The sequence below is a fragment of the Pleurodeles waltl genome, chromosome 1_2 (assembly GCF_031143425.1).
Source record: "Pleurodeles waltl isolate 20211129_DDA chromosome 1_2, aPleWal1.hap1.20221129, whole genome shotgun sequence".
Classification (NCBI taxonomy): domain Eukaryota; kingdom Metazoa; phylum Chordata; class Amphibia; order Caudata; family Salamandridae; genus Pleurodeles; species Pleurodeles waltl.
Window position 1 is genome coordinate 1173066363 of NC_090437.1, and position 19885 is coordinate 1173086247.

Sequence of the window (19885 nt, forward strand, 5' to 3'; positions counted from 1 at the left end):
GAAAAGCACATCAGAAGGAAGATCCTTCTCCTATCTCTCGCCCGGACATGGAACACGCTACCTCTCAAACACAGACAGACAACATCACTGAAGCAGTTCAGGAAGGACCTCAAGACCTGGCTCTTTGACTGAGCAGCACATCCGCAAACAACGCCTTGAGACCGTATGGGTGATTAGCAGTGTTTTTGTGGAGTCTTTTAGTGCTGGATCATGAAAGGATATCTTGATGATATACCATGCAGTGGTCTGAGGTCACTTGGTTATTTTGAGGTCTAAGTCAGTGTAATCGAGGCATAGTCAGACAAACTGTGAGCCCATATTAGTGTCCAGAACCGCTTATGTTATTTTACCTGGGGTGAGGAAAAATAAATTCTGGGATGTGTCCTATTTACATTTGAATAAAATGTGCACTCCTTTTCACCCAATTGTTGTTCTTTGCAAACTATCACTAGGTTCAAGTTTGCCATTCTTTGTAACATTGATGAGGGGTCAGGGTAGAGCTTGAACTGGGCTATTAATCTATCTTGTTCTGGATGTAGTCACAATATTATTAAAGTCTCCCCCCCATGATTAAATCCTCCTTCCTGAAATCAGCCAGAACAGGGAAGAACAGCAATTAAAATGCCTTCTTCCTTTCATTTGGCCCATAAAAGGAGAACACAGGCAGTGAATGTGAGACCAACTTGCTCTTCAATCCTACAATTATATCCCCTTTGTCAGTATATTTCAGAGCTATTGTCAGTGCTACTTCCTGTCTGATCAGAAGTACAATGCACCCTTATTTTCTCTTACCTGATGTTAGAAATGGGATCTTCAGCTGGCAGTGGTTTGCACCCTGACCAAGTAGGGACCCTCACACTAGTCAGGGTAAGGGAGTCACCCTGCTAAGATAATCCCTGCTTACCCCTTTGGTAACTCTGCCACGCTACGCATTTCGGTAAGTCGCAATGTTTGCACTGGTTTTCAGCACCAGGAGTTTCTCCCGCGCTGTACAATCAGCGCAAATGGCATCATGCAGAGTGCCAGAGGGCGCTAACTTCTTTCTGCTGCTCGAGTAGATTTTCTACTAGAGCAGCAGCTTCCTCAACGCAAGCTGCAGTTTTCTCAAAGCGTTTGGAAATCTCGCTTGCACTCGCCAACATAGCAATTTCTCTCACTCGCCAGCTTAATGATGTTAAGCCACATGAGAGAAAAAACTCTGCTCCGCATCACTTCACAGAGTATTTCGGAACTCCAAGCTCTCCGGGTGGAGAGCGCAAAACTCTGCGAAATCTGCTAGTGGAGCGGAATTCTTCGCCCAACCCTACACCCAATGTTTTGGCTCATGGCTACATATCATGGGTCTCTATTTTCAGGTTTAGATTCAAGATCTCTCTGGATTCTTTGGAAGCTTTCACTGTAATGTATTTGTTAGCCAACATGAATATTAAATGGACTGTAAAGCCTCAGTGATTTGGAAAATGTTTTAGTCTTGAGTGAGCCATTACTTTTTCTCCTTTTTGCCAATGTGATGGGTGAGATCTCTTGAGTAAAAGTATCTCCAGCTCAGCTTTTTTGGCGACTGAGAGAATGTCTTCTGTTATTTAAAAGAAGCATAATCTAATCAATACATGTTTTGTGAGCTGTTTGTGTTGCTGAAAGGTGGAATCCAAAATTATTTCAGTCTAACAATGCCTTGAAAATATGTCAGAACAGGAGATGAACATGTTTTTTAAGTCATACTTACTGTAAAGGCTATACCTCTGGCCCTTGTATTATTGTGATATGAGATATTTTTGCAATCCTCCATCTTCTCAAAGAGCAAGCTGTGTTTTGTCTCAAGTGTGGCCACCTTGTTTGCAAGCTCCTAATGGTCATGGTCCTGCTGCAGCAGGTTGGGCTCCACCTGCTCTTATTTTTTACCCGCAGTTTGCAGCGCTTGGTCAAGATCTGCAAGGCCTTTGAAAGTTGGTGTGTAGAGCTGAAATATCCTTTTTGAACTCTTGTAGCAGCAGACAAATATCACTTCTGGTATATGGGGAAGCAGTGCTATTGTCTATATCACCCCCTCTGGATGGAAGGTTTGAAACCCCTGAGTGCTAGGCCTCTCATTTTTATTAGTGGCAAGGATGTATTTGATGGATGTTGTTTTGGGATTTTTCCCTCTTGTGGTGGCCATAGTCGCTTCATTTGGTCATGATACAGTGCTTTCTTCACTTAAGGCACTGGTTTAAGGGTGGATGTAACACAGAAGGCGCTAAGTTCATTACTGGGAGTCAAGGTATTCCCTTCAGGCCTGTTGTGTTGATGCGATTTACCATGCGTTTTACAAGCATGCACACAACAAACATTGAAAGGCATTTTTTTACTTCAACTGCCCAGAAAAATCATATACCATCTAATTTTACTCCGTTTTCTATTACACTAATTAGTGTAATGAATAAACAGAGAGAAAACAAGGCATGTGGAGCCCCAAACAACGTCTATAACGAGGAGCTGCTGCTGTGTTCCAGGCACTGATTTTGTCACCTGTGAGGCCAGGGGACGCAATGGGGCAAGCCAGGGGTTGCAACTGTGACCCCTTGGCAACCCCTAAAGGACGTCCATGTGGAGCCCGCTTATAATCTGCTGTAGTGCCCCTCTTTCTCAGGCGGTGCCCAGTACCTCATACACTTACACCAAGAGGCCTCAGTTTATTTATTGGGTCCCGCAGCGTGCCAATCAGGTGATATATCCTTCGGCTTCTCATGCATACTGCTTCCTGTGAGTGCCATTTTGGACAGCCCCAGGCCGCATCTACTCTTTTCAGTTTGGTTTGTGATGTACTGGCAAGAGCATATCTGCCTCCTCTCTCTTGTGGGAGTCAGGTACACCCTTGTTCTATTTAGCTCACCCCTATCACTTCCAACTGTTGGCTGCTCCTATTACGTCACTCTTTCTTGCTCCTTACAAGGTCACCTAGTATGCCGGCGGCCATTTTTTATTTGGTAGACTTTATCAACACATTCTATGATCTATGCAGCAATATGACTGATACGTGGTTCTCTGGCTCTTAGACTGTGGTCTTGAGTGAGGCATTTAGGCATTGGGAGGAGGTAGAATAAGGCCAGGCTCAAGAGCACAACTGAAACATGCCATGCAGGAAGCAGGTGGTTACCAGGGGAAGAAGCAAATCACCCCTCCAATAAAGGACATTGCTTAAATTATCTGCAGCCATGGCTTATGGGACTTGTCCAGTGATGCCTTCTATATTAGACACTCCACATGGATTGCTAGTGTAAGGATTAGGATGTGAGTGGGCCCAGAGAATTGAAGAGGTTGGAAAAGACTAAACTAGTTTCTGTGGTAGCTTTAAGTTGTACCAGCAACAAACCTGCACACTACATGGTGGAATACAGGAGGCGTGTCTACATTAATGGAACCTTAGTTGAGGCTGTGAAAGCCACACAAGGGCCATCATGAACAATCTTCTCATAACAACACCGGACATGGCCATGAAGTCAGCCAGCGTTGGTTTTCCAGGGGAGTTCCCTCATCTATACATAACAGCTTCTGAGTAATGATTTAGAACTTTGCACACTGACCCAAGTGTCCTGCTATTTTGGTAGACTTTCAGAATGGGGTATTTTAGGATTGTAAGATGACAAAGCGGTGTCTTTAGAGCATATCATAGGTGAAATGTAGCAATGTATAGTCGAAGCAGACAACAGGGTGAAGTACCATCCCTTAGTGATGACTACCTTAGAGTGAGGGTTGTCACAGGACTTAAAAATAGCTTTTATCCCTGCCAATTCCGTGGAATGCCTGTTAGGTAATGGCCTAAAAGAATTTGTAAGGATAGATGTTTAAAGATGGCCACATGCAGAATCGCTGGGGCTGCCTGAGTGGTGCTTGTGGCCACTAGGGCTCAAAAAACATTAGGGAGTCAGGAGGACATGAGCCTAGAACAGTGGTCTAGCTACCAGCTACAAAGAGAAGGAACAATGACCATGGAAAAACCAGCCTCTGAGATTCTGAAGGAGTCTGATCATAGTGGGGAGCACCCAGCACCTAAGTGGGACTTGTGTCTGCCTTGAAGGACCTTTTTGAACTCACAGAGGTGCATGCTGCAGGAGGATAAACCCATGCTGGCTTCTGTGAAGCTCAGATGGGGTATCTAACTCTGCTTGGCCTTTGACGCAATGATGACTCACAAGGAACAGGAGAGCACAGTGCTTTGAAATCTATTGGGAGGATGTGTCCTTTGTAGTGAGCTAAAATCCACAAATTGGGAGATATGAGTAGGTTAGTGATACTCCAATGATACATAGAATTGTTGTTGTTGGAGCTGGCCCACAATATCTGTTTGGCTGCATATCTTGGAATGACCAAGACCATGGTTATGAGCCACTTCCTTGCCCTAGACAGAAGTCATGGTAATGGAATTCTGCTAGTCGTGCATGGCCTGCCAAGGCAGTGGCAAATCAGGGGTAACCTACAGTGCTAAGGATGTCTTTTGAGAGAGTGGGAATAGGCATTGTAAGGCCTCTAGATCCCAAGATGTTCTCAGGGAAAAGGCTGTTTTGGTGGTTGTGAATTAGTCAATTAAACACCCTCAGGTAATATGCCTGAGGATGATGACTGCATTAGTAGGGCAATGCTGGGAATCTCTAGAATATTGTTTCTAATAGGAGGACATATTTGTTTGTGCATCTGAAGGCTAAGCGAGATTACTGCAGGAGTACATATATGTTTCTACACCTAATCACCCCCAGACCAAGGGGCTTGTTGAGAACAGGATCCTGAAAGGCATGATTATGGGGTTAGTGGAACCCCTCAAGAGGCAGTAGAGCAGTATGATAACATGCCTGTTTTGCCTAGAGGGAGTATCCCTAGAAAGAAGTGGTCTTCCACCCATTTAAGGTAAACAGTGTTATAGTCCCATTACTTAATTTGGGGCTCAATTATGATTTTCATAGGGGGCATGCACTGTAGTTTGTGTACTGAACCATAATTGGTGAACTTCAGTAGTTTTGACTTATAGCATTTCCTACATTTTGTGATGATGGACATTTTTGTGTTGAATCATTAAGAGGGTGCGTAGATAAAAGGGGGAGTCCCAAAGTGAGTTTTTCCATCAATTCATTTTCCAGTGATTATGGTATTTGATGTCGCCCAAAAACTGCTGAAGGTATTTGCATGAAATGTGATCCTTTTTGGGTACTGCTGGCAAGTAGGGTAAGTATTTTCTTACGTAATATAACATTTACACTTTACTAAAGAGGTAATAGGTAGGGAAAAATAATTATACTTTTCTATGTATTTTAGGGAGTAATGTGGTACTATCTAGGAAGTACCAAAGTACTTAAAACAAAGTAAATATATTAAAAAACTATTATCTTATAAAATTGACAAAACACTCTGATACACTACATTTCCCAAATATAGTGTAGTACAGTGTATTAGCAATGTTTAACATATTCATTCTGTAAAAAGAAGTGTATGGAGTACTGCAGATATACCTACATATTACCACACAAATACTATGCAATTTAAAAATAAAATAAAAAAATCCTAAGAAATACAGTACTTACTAGATTCTTCTGCAGTACCCCAGTACACTTCACTATCCAAATTTGTACTTGACTCTGTGCCTATACACTCTATTGTACAACACTCTACTCTACTGGTTTCCAAACCTGAGCGCCACAGAACTCCACTCTACTGTATAGGACGCTACTCCATTTTGTAATAGTTTACTTAAATCTACCCTACTTCTATATTGACCACTCCACTCTATGCTGACTGTTAGAAATGGGGTCTTTGGTTGGCAGTCAGGTTACCCCCCGTCCAAGCAAGGACCCTCACTCTAGTCAGGGTAAAGGAGAATCACCCTCAGCTAACCCCGCTCACCTCCTTGGTAGCTTGGCACGAGTAGGCAGGCTTAACTTCAGAGTGCTAGGTGTAAAGTATTTGCACCAACACACACACAGTAACTTAATGAAAACACTACAAAATGACCCAACACAGGTTTAAAAACATAGAAAATAATTATCTAAACAGAAAAAGGCCAAAATGACAAAATCCAACATACACAAGTCAAGTTATTAATTAAAAGGCAAAAAGAGTCTTAAATCCTTGAGAAAACAGACAATACGCGGTTAGCATTGAAAAGTACCTGGGTAGCGTCAAAATAACACGCACGGGTGAGTGTGCATTGAAAAAGGTAAGCGGTGCGTTGATTTCTCACCCGCAAGCGAGACCGTGCATCATTTCTCCTTCTCCTGTCGGGTCGGCGCGTGTCGTTTTTCCTCCCCACAGGGGAGCGATGCGTCGATCCATGCAGCACTCGGGTCCGGGAAGGCGTTGCATTGTTTTTCCCCTACCAGCATGGTTTGCGTCAAAAATCCTGCCGCACGGTATCAGCAAAACCGCGCAATGTGGGTTGTGACGTTAACAGCCTCCGTCAGTGGGTGTTGTGCGTCGTTCTTTCAGCTCCCTGCGTCGATTTTCCAGCCGTGATGCCGGTGGAGCGTTGATTTTCAGCAGTGTCTAGGAAGGTGCATCAACTTTTTCCCCACACGGCGGTCTGTGCGTGGATTTTCAGTCTTGGTCTGCCAGCTTCTGGCAGGGCACCACTTGGCAGGCTAGGAGTCTCAGCAGAGAGCCCAGGTGCTGGCAGGAGAAGTCTTTGATGACCCTGAGACTTCAACAACAGGAGGCAAGCTCAGGACAAGCCCTTGGAGATTTCTTCACTAGCAGGAAGGCACACACAGTCCAGTCTTTGTCCTCTTGCAGAAGCAGAAGCAGCAACTGCAGGATAGCTCCATAAAGCACAGTCTCAGGCAGGGCAGCTCTTCTCCTCAGCTCTTCTCCAGGCAGCGGTTCCTCTTGATGTCCAGAAGTGATCTAAAGTCTGGTTTTGGGTGCTCTTCTTATACCCATTTTGGCCTTTGAAGTAGGCTTACTTCAAAGGAAAGTCTCTCTTGTTTGTGAAATCCTGCCTTGCCCATTCCAGGCCCCAGACAAACACCAGGGGGTTGGAGACTGCATTGTGTGAGGGCAGGCACAGCCCTTTCAGGTGTAAGTGACCTCTTCTCCCCTTCCTCCTAGCACAGATGGCTCATCAGGATATGCAGGGTACACCCCAGCTCCCTTTGTGTCACTGTCTAGAGAGAGGTGCAAACAGCCCAACTGTCCAACTGACCCAGACAGGGAGTCACAGAATGTTTTAGGCAAGAAAATGCCCACTTTCTAAAAGTGGCATTTTCAAACACACAATCTTAAAACCAACTTTACTAAAATATGTATTTTTCAATTGTGAGCTCAGAGACCCAAAAGCTCCACATGTCTATCTGCTCCCAAAGGGAATCTACGCTGTAATAATTTTTAAAGGGAGCCCCCATGTTAACCTATTAGAGAGATAGGCCTTGCAACAGTGAAAACCGAATTTAGCAGTATTTCACCGTTAGGACATATAAAACACATTAGTTATGTTGTACCTTAAACATTCACTGCACCCTGCCCATGGGACTAACTAGGGCCTACCTTAGGGGTGTCTTACATGTAAGAAAAGGGAAGGTTTAGGCCTGGCAACTGGGTACACTTGCCAAGTCGAATTGGCAGTTTAAAACTGCACACACAGACACTGCAGTGGCAGGTCTGAGCCATGTTTAGAGAGCTACTATTGTGGGTGGCTCAACCAGTGCTGCAGGCCCACTAGTAGCATTTGATTTACAGGTCCTGGGCACCTCCTGTGCACTGTACTAGGGACTTACCAGTAAATCAAATATGCCAATCATGGAAAGCCAATTACATTCACATTTTACACAGGAGCACTTGTACTTTAGCACTGGATAGTGGTGGTAAAGTGCCCAGAGCAACAAACAGAGTCCAGCACACACCAACAACCAGGGAAACAGAGACAAAAAGTTAGGGGAGACCACGCCAAGGATGAAAAGTCTAACACTAACCCACTATAAAATAACCTACCCCACTTTACACCACTACACCACTCTACTCTATTCCACTCTAAGCCACTCTACTATTTTATACTCCATTGGATGGTATTCCACTGTATGCTACTCCAGTGTACAGTAATCCACTCTACCCCACTACAGTGTACACCACTCTACTCTAGGCCGCTACACTGTCCAACACCCTACTCCACTGTAAGCAGCTCCATTGTACAACACTGTACTACACTCAATGCAACTCTACTCCACTCTGTGCCCATCCACTGTATGTTAGTGTACTTCAGTATATGACACACCACTATACTCCTCTCTGTTTGACATGCCACCCCACTATATGACATGGCACTCTCCTCTATGACACTCTCCTCCACTGTACTCTATGAAACTCCACTCGACAATACTACACTCTCCTTCACCCTACTGCACTCTATGCATCTCCACTCTAAAACACTCTACTCTACTCTATGACGGTCTATGACATCCTACTCTACTGTATGACACACCAGTCCTCTGTACAACTTGTTATTCCACTCTACGATACTGGACTCCACTACACTATGTAACACTTTACTACACTGTTCGCTATATCACTCCACTCTACTCCATTGTACACTACTCCACCCTAAGACAATAGGCTTTCCAACAATCTTCTCCACTGTATGCACAATACTCTACATAACGACACTGCACTAATCAACAATGGACTCAATGAAACAACAAAGGTTAAAGCTTAGTTATAGCTAGGACAACTTTTTTTCCCTCTACAAACCACACTTAAACTACACAAACTTTATAAAGTCTAATGTTACAGATATAACTTTCATTTAAAATTTATCATAGAGAGGACTTCAGTAGATTAGGGTGTTATACAGTTCAGTGTTGTTTAGTGCATTGTCATGTAGTAGAGTGGTGGTGAGTCTTGTACAGTGTAGTGTTGTACAGTGGAATGTCATTATTTGTGAGAACGCAGTGCATGGGAGAGTAGCGAGTTATAGTTAGTGTTCTGGTTAGCAAGCTGAAAATAGTGTGTATGGAGGTGGACTACCTATAACAATATGAAGGTGGTGGATAAACTGCAAATGAAAGTTATAACTATAACTTTAGAATTCCTAAAGTTTGTGTAGTTTAAGTTTTGTGAAGCTTGAACCTTTTTTTTAAATAAATATAAACATGCACACACAGAGAATAAAAACAAAGGTTAAATAAGCTTACGATTAGGAATTGGAATTTCTTACTTTACATTAAAAAAACTGCAGCCTGGCCCTGCACCCAACCTTCTACCACTGTGCATGGATCACTAAGTTATGTAACATTATAAAATGTGTCAGCTAAGTAAGGCAGACCTACTGCCTTTGTCAAAGGGTCAGAACACCTAAGTATAAAAAAGAGAGCCTATAAGCTATCAAAATATATATTTTATATATTGACACATTGAAAGGTTTAATAGTGATTGCCACAAAACATTTTTAATAAAACATTTAAAAAAGATTAACATGTCTTTGAGGTGTTTTTTAAACATTTTTCAGGTCACAAGGAGCAGCCATGGAACCAACCACAAGGTGACTGCATTCCCACTAAAGAGCACACAGCTCCAGCTCAGGGTGCTTTGAAAATATTGGTGAGCTCTCCTGGGGGCATGGAGTCCAATAACCTAGGAGACTAACTGCAATTTTTTTTAAAATGTTGTTAGGAGGGCTGCTGAGCTCCCTGAAGCTCCCCACACAACATTTAGAAAAAGCTTGGTGGCGCCACTGCCTCTTCTATGGGCACCACAAGCATAACAATTTTTTTTAAAAAAAACGCCCTTCCAGGGGTTATGGAGCGCTCCCCAGCTGGAGCAGTGAATGTGAAATAGGTAGCTTCTTCGCTCCTTTTCACATTCCTGCTTTGTTTTTTTTATTTGGAGAGGGGGTGTGCATCCCCCCTCCCTGAGCCATTTCAAGACCCCCTGGGACTATACCGCAGGGCGATCACTTTTTAAGGGTGAGAGGGAGTGTAGCTACCATCCCCAAGCCTTTTCAAAGCCGCAAAGACCCCACCCCCAGTCTAGGAAGAGCCCCTGTGATCCCTATGCCACTGGGCTAAAGATTTTCTGCAGGAGGGGGATGCAGGGCTCCCCTCCATGAGGATCTGACGGCCCCTGTTGACCCCTCTCCCGAGAGCTGAAATTTCTTTTTGCCATCCAGTGGTCTTGGGGACGCCATAAGCTGGGGTCTGATGGTCGCCCTGTCCAGAGGTCCCCGTCCTGCTGCTGTTCCCTCCCTACAAGAGTGTTGGCAGGGACAGATTCAATTACCTGCCCATGCTTTTGCGGGCAAGGAACAGAGGTTTGCTCCTGCCTGGCAGGAGCACAGAGAAACACTGTTCCCCCTGGGTGGGAGCAAACCAATGTAACCGGCTCCTGCTGCACTCCGGGTGGCCCATTGGTTCCCTCTGTGCCCTGAGGCCTGCATTTGCTCTGGGTGCTGTGAGACAGGGACACTCACAGCTACTTATAATTTGCTGGGTTCAATGGGACCGGTGGTCTCTGGGGCCATGTCATATCCCAGCCAGGGGCATTTATACTAAAAAGGGTGGGATACCCGCCTTTTTTTTTTTTTTTACAAGATCACAGATCCTCCTTTCCTTCATGGATTTTTTACAATAGTAAATTGATTCACCTTTTTCTTAAATGGCTGCTGCAACTATCCGTACCATATGGTGACCACCACTGCATACTAAAATTTATAGAGGGATGAGTACTATGTAATATGCTATTTATTAGTATTATTAAGTATGTGGAGGGCCATGACTCACAAAACCTTACAAATCCTTGAGTGGGTCACAATGTCTCTCTCATTCCTCAAAAATGGTATTAAATAGCGTATTACACTTTACTCTATATATATGTTTTATAACAATATATAGTCTACTGGCAGTCGGTAATTATAGTTAGGACCTACTTTCCATAGAAAGTGTTTTTTTGTTTTAATAATAACTTAACGAATCTTCACAAAATTTTCAAAACAGTGTGCCAGTCAGATCAGCTGCTGTCTGGAAAGATTTGGGGTGATTTGTCAGGGAGGGGCCAAGAAAAAGATTTATGTATATCTAGAGAGGCGGAAGGTCCGCTAGTCCTAAAGATATTAAAATGAGATCTGATTGGCCTACACTACTTCAAGCAGGAAGTGATGACAGCCATCTTGAGATTTGGAAACCGCTGCCTTCTAAGAAAAATATGCAAAGAAAACCACAAGGCAGCAGGGTAGGAGTACCCTGACCCACTAGGCCTGGTGGGGTCACATAGGGATTTTATTTACATGTTGCCACAAATTTGCAGAGGATCTACAGCTAAATTTAACAAATGAGCAAGCATGGTTATCTGTGCATGTTTTCCCCCTGCCCCCCCTCCCCGGTGGGCCAGCTCCAATTGAGGAATTCATATTATTATTATTACTGGGGAGGCAGGGCGTAAGCGGACCCTCTCTGGGGACCCTACACCTTGGGGAATGGCCGATTATGAAAACGTGGAGTAGGGGCCACGTGGCCCCCCTTCCAGGCTGATTTCAGCCCCAGGTACCCCATCTCCTGGGGCCTGGCCTTACATTAAATGGTGAGGGAGAAGCTCCTGCTATGACCCGGGGTGCTCACCCCAGGACATAGCATAAACCTGTGTTGGCTCTCACTTGGCAGGAGCAATCTCAAAGCTCCTGTCAAGGGAGAACAAACACTAAGGGCCTGATTTAGTTCTTGGCAGATTGGCTACTCTATCACAATGGTGACAGATATCTCATTCGCCAAAATGTAAATCCCATAGAATATATTAGGATTTAAATTTCGGCAGGCAGGAAATCTGTCACCGTTGTGATGGAGTAACCCACCGCCAGGAAATAAATCCAGCCTGAAGTCTGCTCTCAATGGAAAACACTCCGCTGGGAACAGACTTTTCATCTGTTTCCCTGCCTGCAATGAAGCAGGCAGGGAAACAGATAAAAAGATTACTAATTTTTTGTTGCTCCCCGTGGGTGAGAGCAATGCTGGCTCCCTCTGGAGATGGGGAGCTGGCTAGGGCTGCAGGGCCATGGGGTTCCCCCCACACTCCCCAACAAGAATATTGTGGGTGCCCTGGGTGGGCTTTAGGGCACGCACCTTTTATTGGCCGGGTCCCGTGGATGGGAACCCCAGGGCAGAAACCAGCCCATGGAGGGGGGCTGTGTGGCCTCCCTACCACTTGAATAATTGGCTGGGCCCTGAGGAATGGGCCCCTTGGGGCCAAAAATGGCCATGGGGAGGCGTGTAACTGCCCTACCCCTTGAGTAATTGGCTTGGCCCTCTGGAATGGGGTCCCCAGGGCTGAAAATGGCCCATGGAGGGGGCTGTTTGCCCCCCTCCTCATTTAAAAAGGTGGAGGGCCATGGGAGATGGGGTCCCCAGTGCCAAACTGGCCTAGGGAGGGGGGCTGCATGCTTCCTTCCCCTTTACAATATGGCATGCTCACGGAAGATGGGGTCACTAGGCCAAATTGGCCGGGGGGGCTGTGTGCCTCCTCCCCTATTTAAAATATGGCTGAGCACTGGGAGATGGGGTCCCTTGGGCCAAAAACAACCTGGGGAGGGAGGCCACCTATCCCCCTCCCCTAATTTACACACCAGGACCTGAGAATGGGGTCCCCACGGCCAAAATCAACCCAGGGAGGGGGGCACGTGCCCCCCCAAAACAGCACCAGGCCCTGAGGAATGCGGTCCCCAGGGCCAAAATCAGACTGGGGAAGGGGGGGATCTCTGTGCCCCATCCTGGATTTTCTGCCTTTGGGAGTTGGTCATAGGATGTGCGCAGCGGTGGTTGGATTAACATAGGGTAATTAAATATTACTTTACATTTAAAAACCCTAGATATTCACTGAAAAAACACAAAGGTTACTGCAGCATTTTAGTTAGGAAATAGCATTAAAAAAACATTAACATTCACTGAAAAAAACAAAGGTTACAGGGACGTTATAGTTAGGAAATAGGATTAAAAGGCCTTAGTAATTCACTAAAAAACCAAATGTTATAGGGTCGTTACAGTTAGGCTCAGCTTTACACACACAAAACCATAGAAATTCAGCAGTTATATTTGAGTTATCTCACATAACTATAACTCATGCCCTAAGGTTAACTATAACTCACCCCCTCACCATGCATTCCTAGTTACTCAACATATTACATAACTCATGACATCTTCTATGGCATCATTGATAATATCATTACAACATTTTTACAACAACTTTTGATGACAAAACTGTGCATAGCAGGGGCTCGAGTTAAAGTTACCTTAGGGCATTAGTTATAGTTACTTGAACAATTTTTTTGGGGTGTAGTGACGCTTCAAAGGACGTCAGCAACGTGGGATTGGCTGTATGGAGAGGGGGCTGGCTGTAGGCCCTAGCAAGGCCCTGCAGTCAACCTGGCCATGCACGGTGGGATGTTTTATGTGCATATGGTAGTTAAGTATTACTTTACGTTAAAAAAAACCTAGAAATTCACTGAAAAAAACAAACGTTAAAGTAATATTATAGTTAGGTGTGATAAAAAGATCTTTTTTTTTTTTTTTTTAACTAAGTCATTACCTAAGAAATTCGCTGACAAAAACAAAGGTTAAAGTAACGTTATAGTTAGGTGAATTTGTTAATGACTACATTAACGTTTTCAACAAAAAAAAACACATAAATTCAATAAATTAAAGTTAGCAGCACAAACTATAACTTACGCCCCCACCATGCACTGCTTATGACCTCACACAACATCATTCATGGCTTTCTATGACATTGTTTATGACCTCCCTGATGACATTCCAAATGACATCATTGATGACATCACTGATGACAACACTGAAGACATCATCCAAGCTTCGCTTTATCGCACATTGGTCTATAAATTACTGTGGCATTAGAGGCCTGCAGTAAGGACAAAATGGCTCCGGAGAATATCAGCCATCCTTACTGGCATCACAGATACAACTCTCTCAGGTGTAAAAAGCATGCATTACATGCAACAATGACTCTATACCACTAACTTTACAGCTAGCATAGCTCACATTAACAATCAACCACAGATATATAGGAAACCCTCATTGAGTATGGTGTTGAATCTGCATACAACTGTTCAGAGTAAGCCAAGTTGCTAAAAGTAGTTAATGTCAGTTCCAAAACAAATGACCTACTATGGGCAGGTTTTACCTGCATCTGAAACTCACAGACACTACATTGAGAAATTAAGTTGATATCAGTAGAGAACTGGGTCCTCTAAACAGTGGACAGAGTTTAATTTATACTACACTGTTTTCAAACAGTGAAGCTTTCATAAGAATCACACCACAGAGTACTAAAACGTATCTACTAAGAACAGTGTTCATTCTATGCAAAAGTTGTCAAAAAAGACACTATTTCCTATAAATAACCAAGATCTGAAGGTTCTAAACATCCTGCACCCTTTATGCTGTTGTGAAAAATATACAGATAGTCCATCTTCTCAAGCAAAACAAGCACACGTGTATACCTGGTGCACACAGTCTTCTAAGCGATGGACATATTGACATGCTGCCACGATTCTGTCAAATACCTCAAAGCTGCTTACAAAAGTTAGTATTTACTACTTAGAATCTTACTCCTGTTGAAGACGTTTTCAACCAAAATAAGAAACTTGTGTGGAACATAATGAACACCAGCCAACTGTCACCTGCACACAGAGTTAGTCTTCAATACAAAAATTATAATGTGTTTAATACCTCTATACACCCACTATGGTGCATAGGGAACAGATGTGTCATGTAGACACTTACACTCATTAGCTGGAACTATGCGATACAAAGTTATGTAGATAAGTAATACGGCACTTACCCACCGCTATGTAAGCTATAAAACAAACTAGCACACTATATATATATGTATATCTATATATATACATATATATATATATAGATAGATAGATAGATAGATAGATAGATAGATAGATAGATAGATAGATAGATACTGACACAAAGGTTTTTTTTAATTCTTTTTTGTGTTGATTATAGATTATGTATTGCTTGTACATCTTGTCACTTCTGCAATATAGAAAGGATGTGTTGAAAAAACAACCAGGTTCTAATTATAAAAACAGAAAATACAATAAAGAATTTTAAAAATGTTTGTGTGCTGTATATATATGTATATATATATATACATACATATATGAAGGTTTGTGTGCTGCATATATATATGCAGCGCACAAACAGTTTTTAAATTCCTTATTGTATTTTCTGTTTTTATAATTATAACCTTGTTGCCTTTTCCAACACATCCTTTCTATATTCAACAAGGTGTACATGTATAAACATATCTATTCACTGAAAAAACACAGTAAAAAAACTGAGTTGTGGTTTGGGCTCAAACGTATAAACCGACTGAAATTCACCAGTTATAGTTATGAACTTACACAACACATGCCATAACTCGCCTCAACCGCCTTGTTGATGTACTCTTAACTGTTCTGTGTACCTGTGTCAATGCACAAGAGGTATTTTCTGTATGGTAGATGCTATGAATTAAGGGATGTAGTTTGATTATTACCCACAACTTGGGAATTTTAGTGGTTTTTATGTGCTTGAGCCACAGCTCAGTTTTTAACTATGTTTTTTTCAGCAAATATCATAGTTTTTTTATGATGTACTTCATTTTCACCCCAGTGCCAGGCAAATGGACCCAACCTGTGGTCAGGCCCTGAGCCCAACCTGCTGCAGGCGGGCAACCCCCCACTACAAACAGCCTTTAGCTGTGTTAGCTGGGTTGAGTGCAGGGCTTTGACCTGTGGCCTTTGGCTGTGTCCAACCTGCTGCAAACACTCAACTCTCAATGCTAGGGCTTAAGACTGTATGCATTTGGGGATGAGCGCACAGCCTGACTTCCTTCCTGCTGTCCTTATTACAGTATTTGGCTTTGCTTGTGCTTTTGTTTCCACTGCCTAACATTCAGACACAAAATGGTACCAGTGACCAGTGTCCTAGGGATGGTCACCTTTCTGGCAGGTCCTACTGGACTGTTAAATGTGTTTTTTTTACAGCATGAAACTCGTGAGTCGGAGCTGAATCTTGAATTTCAAAAGGGCAGAAAAAAATCAGCCCTAATTCAGTCAATCACTATTTGCAAAAAAATCAAAATGTGATTGACAGGATTCATGTCTCGCAAGTTAAAATGGCAACGATATAATAATGTTAATCCTTTTTGCATGCCCAACCCACCTCAGACTGCTAACCCCCACTGTGCACAGCTTTTGGCCATGTGCAATGGGGGTTCATCACAGGGACTGTCCTCTGGATTGCACTCTTTCTTCCTCTTCAAGGTCTGTGATGTGTGATCATTCCTTAAGTTCCAAATGAACAAAGACCACTGTTAATCCCATTTCTGGTTGAAGAAGGTACAAGTGGCTTTGTGAGTTTATGTTGAAAAATCCTAGTAAATCAGTGAAAAATACACAAAGTGAGTTTCTGGGTTTATTTTGATCACGTTATGGCATGTTGTGCCCAATGTTTCAGCCACAACCATAAGTCAGTTTTCAACTGTGTTTTTCCATTGATGGTGTGTGGCACGTACAGGCTTTGGAATGTAGAGCCAGACTGCATAAGACCAAAATATAGCTTGGAACCTATAGAAAACTAAATATTTTCCTTCAAACATTGAGGTAACTCATGACCACTACTAAGGCAAATTAGACCACTGGGTGGTTTGCAGATCAGTAGGCCATAAAACCAATTGTGATACATAAACATTACAGCAAAAAACAATTTATGTAACATGTAGCTTTCAAAATAGTTATATTTGCAAAAATAATTTTTTTAAAGTTAAGGTTAATGTTGGGGTTGGGGTTAGGGATTCGGGTTTGGGTATGGGAAAGGGTTGGAGGGAGGATAATTGATGTTTTAATGGTTATGGTGTGGTCAGGGCTGGGATTAGGGTTATGACAATAGCAAAGAATTAGGCAGGTTTTTAAGGATAAGACGCAGGTACAAGCAGCTTTATTGGTTATTTATAGTAAAAGCCTCAAAGTGAAAAAAAATATTTTACTGCTAATTGTTTTTATTTTGTTCTTGAATTTTTCACCGGTCTGCTGGAACACTGTCATCATAATTCCCAGGGATAACTAGGAGATTTCACATTGAGACCTTATCATAGAAACAATAATCCTTAAATTAAAATGCCACAATCCCTAACACTCCACTGGTAATCCGTGAGCTTTGGCAACATGTTTTGGATAGACCAGAACCTGTGCACAGCTGAACTGGCTGGTGGAAGTAATTGCCATGCAGAGGGAAATCTTTAGGCCAATTGCCACATTGACTGCACAACATTTGCATGTAGGAAAGAAGTAACGTCTATCAGACAGCAGTGACCCGACATGCTTATGTAACACTAGGTGTTGGCATTGTCTTTAACTTACTATTCTGACAACACAGTACAACATCCTTGTGAAAACATTCAAAACTCAGTGAAGCAGGCTTCCTAGGCTACTGTGCATTACATAGACCAAGCATTCACATGAGTTAGGACAGACTTTACTCCATTAGAAGCCATGCCTTCACAAAACATGAACTGGAAACACACGTCCAAAAGTCTACAGGCATCACAGCACGGTTGGCATTGCTAGGCCTTACCTTTGAAGAAAGGGATGTAATGATGTCTGAATGCAGATGTAAGGCTGGGGTGTTGGGGCAGGGAGATGCAGCTACTGGTACCAAGACTCTGAGTACCAGCTGAGAGGCAACAAAGAGCGAGTGAAAAATAAACTCTTTAGTGAACTTACTGAGAGTCATGCAGCAAATCTTGCAATGTCATCATACTACAAAAAGTCTATACTAAATATACACTATTCTCTAGTTTTCATTTGATCATTTCCAAACCTTTCATTATAATATAATCGCTTCCTTAAGTCATGTACTCCCCGCAGGTCTTAATACAACAGTGATGATGATGAAAGTGTCAAATGCAAATGTCTAAATTAGCTGTGTCACACTCCAGTTCTCAAGGCCGTAAACTTGTCAGGTCACTAGAGATACACCATGAAAATAATCAAATAGGTTTACAATCAACCATCATACATGTATTTAAATTTATCTCATGTATATTCATATTGTATATCCTGAAAGGCTTCCTCGTTCTCAACCGTGGCAGGGTAGAGTTGGATGAAAATTTGAGAAATATAAAAAGAATTAATAATTTAAATAGGAGTCAGTTTATAATGCCAATAATGCCAATATAAAAGAGATCATATCAGTGGCATAACACTTTCAAACTGTTTTGTGTTATTCTGAAATTTAGAAGTTTATTCTGCACTAACAATAGACTTGTGAAGTTTACTTAAAGATATTCCCCTTTTTTTTAAATTGAATATAGCCTCATGTTAGATGTTCAGAATATTTTGTAATCCAATCGTTGTGCAAAGCCTCAGGTATGGTATTCTGAAATTTTCTATAAAGGTTTCACCATGTAAGATGATACCAAAATCAAATGAGTTTAAAGAAATGCCTATGATAACATTGTGAATACCAGTGCTCATACAAATCTGCTTAAGTCAAAATCTTAAACAAATTGTTAACATGAGGTATTGATTCTCTAGTTGTTTTAATAATACAAAATGACAGAGTACTGATATATTGGCACTAGGATGTTTCTTTTACCAGTACCATATACCCACCCAGAACTCGAGAGACTGTAGAAGCAGTAGGGCCACGAGTCCTGCTACAGTTATTAGGCAAGTTGGGTTGTCCCTTTCTCTGTGGTCTTGTCTTACGTGTGTAGAAGGAGTAGCTTCACAGATCAATGGTTCCAGAAAGAAGAGGAAGGCTGCCTAACTGTCTCCAGAGGTGTCTTTCCTTACACCACATTGGCATTCCTTGGTTTAACAAATGATAAATGAAAGGAATCCAAACCCAAATTGTCATACCTTTGATTTCAAGTAGGGCACTAATTTCCCAATACTTAATGATGTTTCCTGGGTGGGTGTGCAAATAATGCCTCAAAGCGTTTCTCAGACGCATACCATTGTATGAGTGGTTTTGAATGAAAATCTTCATCGTGGTTGGCAATTAGATGAGCTAAAGAATAACTTGCATGCATGGGTATGTTTTCCTGAATGATACCAAGTCTCCTGGTCTCATTTTCCACAAACCTTTATGGCTGTGACTTATTTGGTTGAATTTGTGAATATCGTCAGGGGACAGTGTTGTATACATGACCTGATTACTAAATGGTTTGATTCAAGATTCGCAGAGGACATCATATTGTAAAAGCCCTTGTCCACCCTCGTGTATACAGAAGTCTGGAGTAATGAACTCCTTCACAAAGCCTTCCCTGAATGGAAGCTTGGTGTCTCGGGTACTTTAAAATATCATATCTTTCAATTAGTGTAAAAAAAGAGAAAGATTTGGATGCTACTTTCTTCAGAATTGTTCTCGAGTGGAGTTTATGCTTTATTTTGCGTAGATCACGGTCTAGAAAACTGAACATCAGTTAAAAATAGTTGATGTCGGAGTAAGATGGGAGACACTATGTGCAAAATCCACTGTAGAATATTAAACCTGTGATAAAACAACCATTTGTGTTAATATTCTATAGAGAAAAACTAATACTGTGAAAATATTGGGTGTAGAATTATTAGAAATGCAATACCTCACCTGCAGGTGCATGGTAGTTGAGAACAGATCAGCTACTGAGAAAATCCATGCATATATTTTGCTTTATATTATTCTATTTGGCTTGAAGCCACAGGTTGAATTGCATCACTAAGTGATCCTGATGGTCATTTTCTTTGTAACTAATAGAGCAGCACAGATTAACAAGTGCACATTTTTCAGTTATATCACACTGCAGTCCCCCTTCCAAGGGCCTCGGAAATCCCTGTTTAGATGCAGACTCCTGTTACTGAAACTGCAGAAATTACTCCACTCCGCAAGAATTTCAT

The 19885-nt window shown here is 42.3% G+C and overlaps 1 protein-coding gene across 9 annotated transcripts in view; it reads right to left on the minus strand.

Moving 5' to 3' along the window:
- ABLIM2 (actin binding LIM protein family member 2) overlaps positions 1–19885 on the minus strand; it is a 714445-nt gene that overhangs the window by 162263 nt on the left and 532297 nt on the right. For 5 of the 9 annotated variants that reach the window (XM_069203370.1, XM_069203322.1, XM_069203330.1 and 2 more), the window contains one exon: positions 17580–17678. The exons of the other annotated variants lie outside the window; for them this stretch is intronic. In XM_069203370.1, coding sequence (XP_069059471.1) covers positions 17580–17678 — 99 coding nt within the window. The remainder of the gene's footprint in view (positions 1–17579; positions 17679–19885) is intronic. 9 annotated transcript variants of the gene reach the window in all.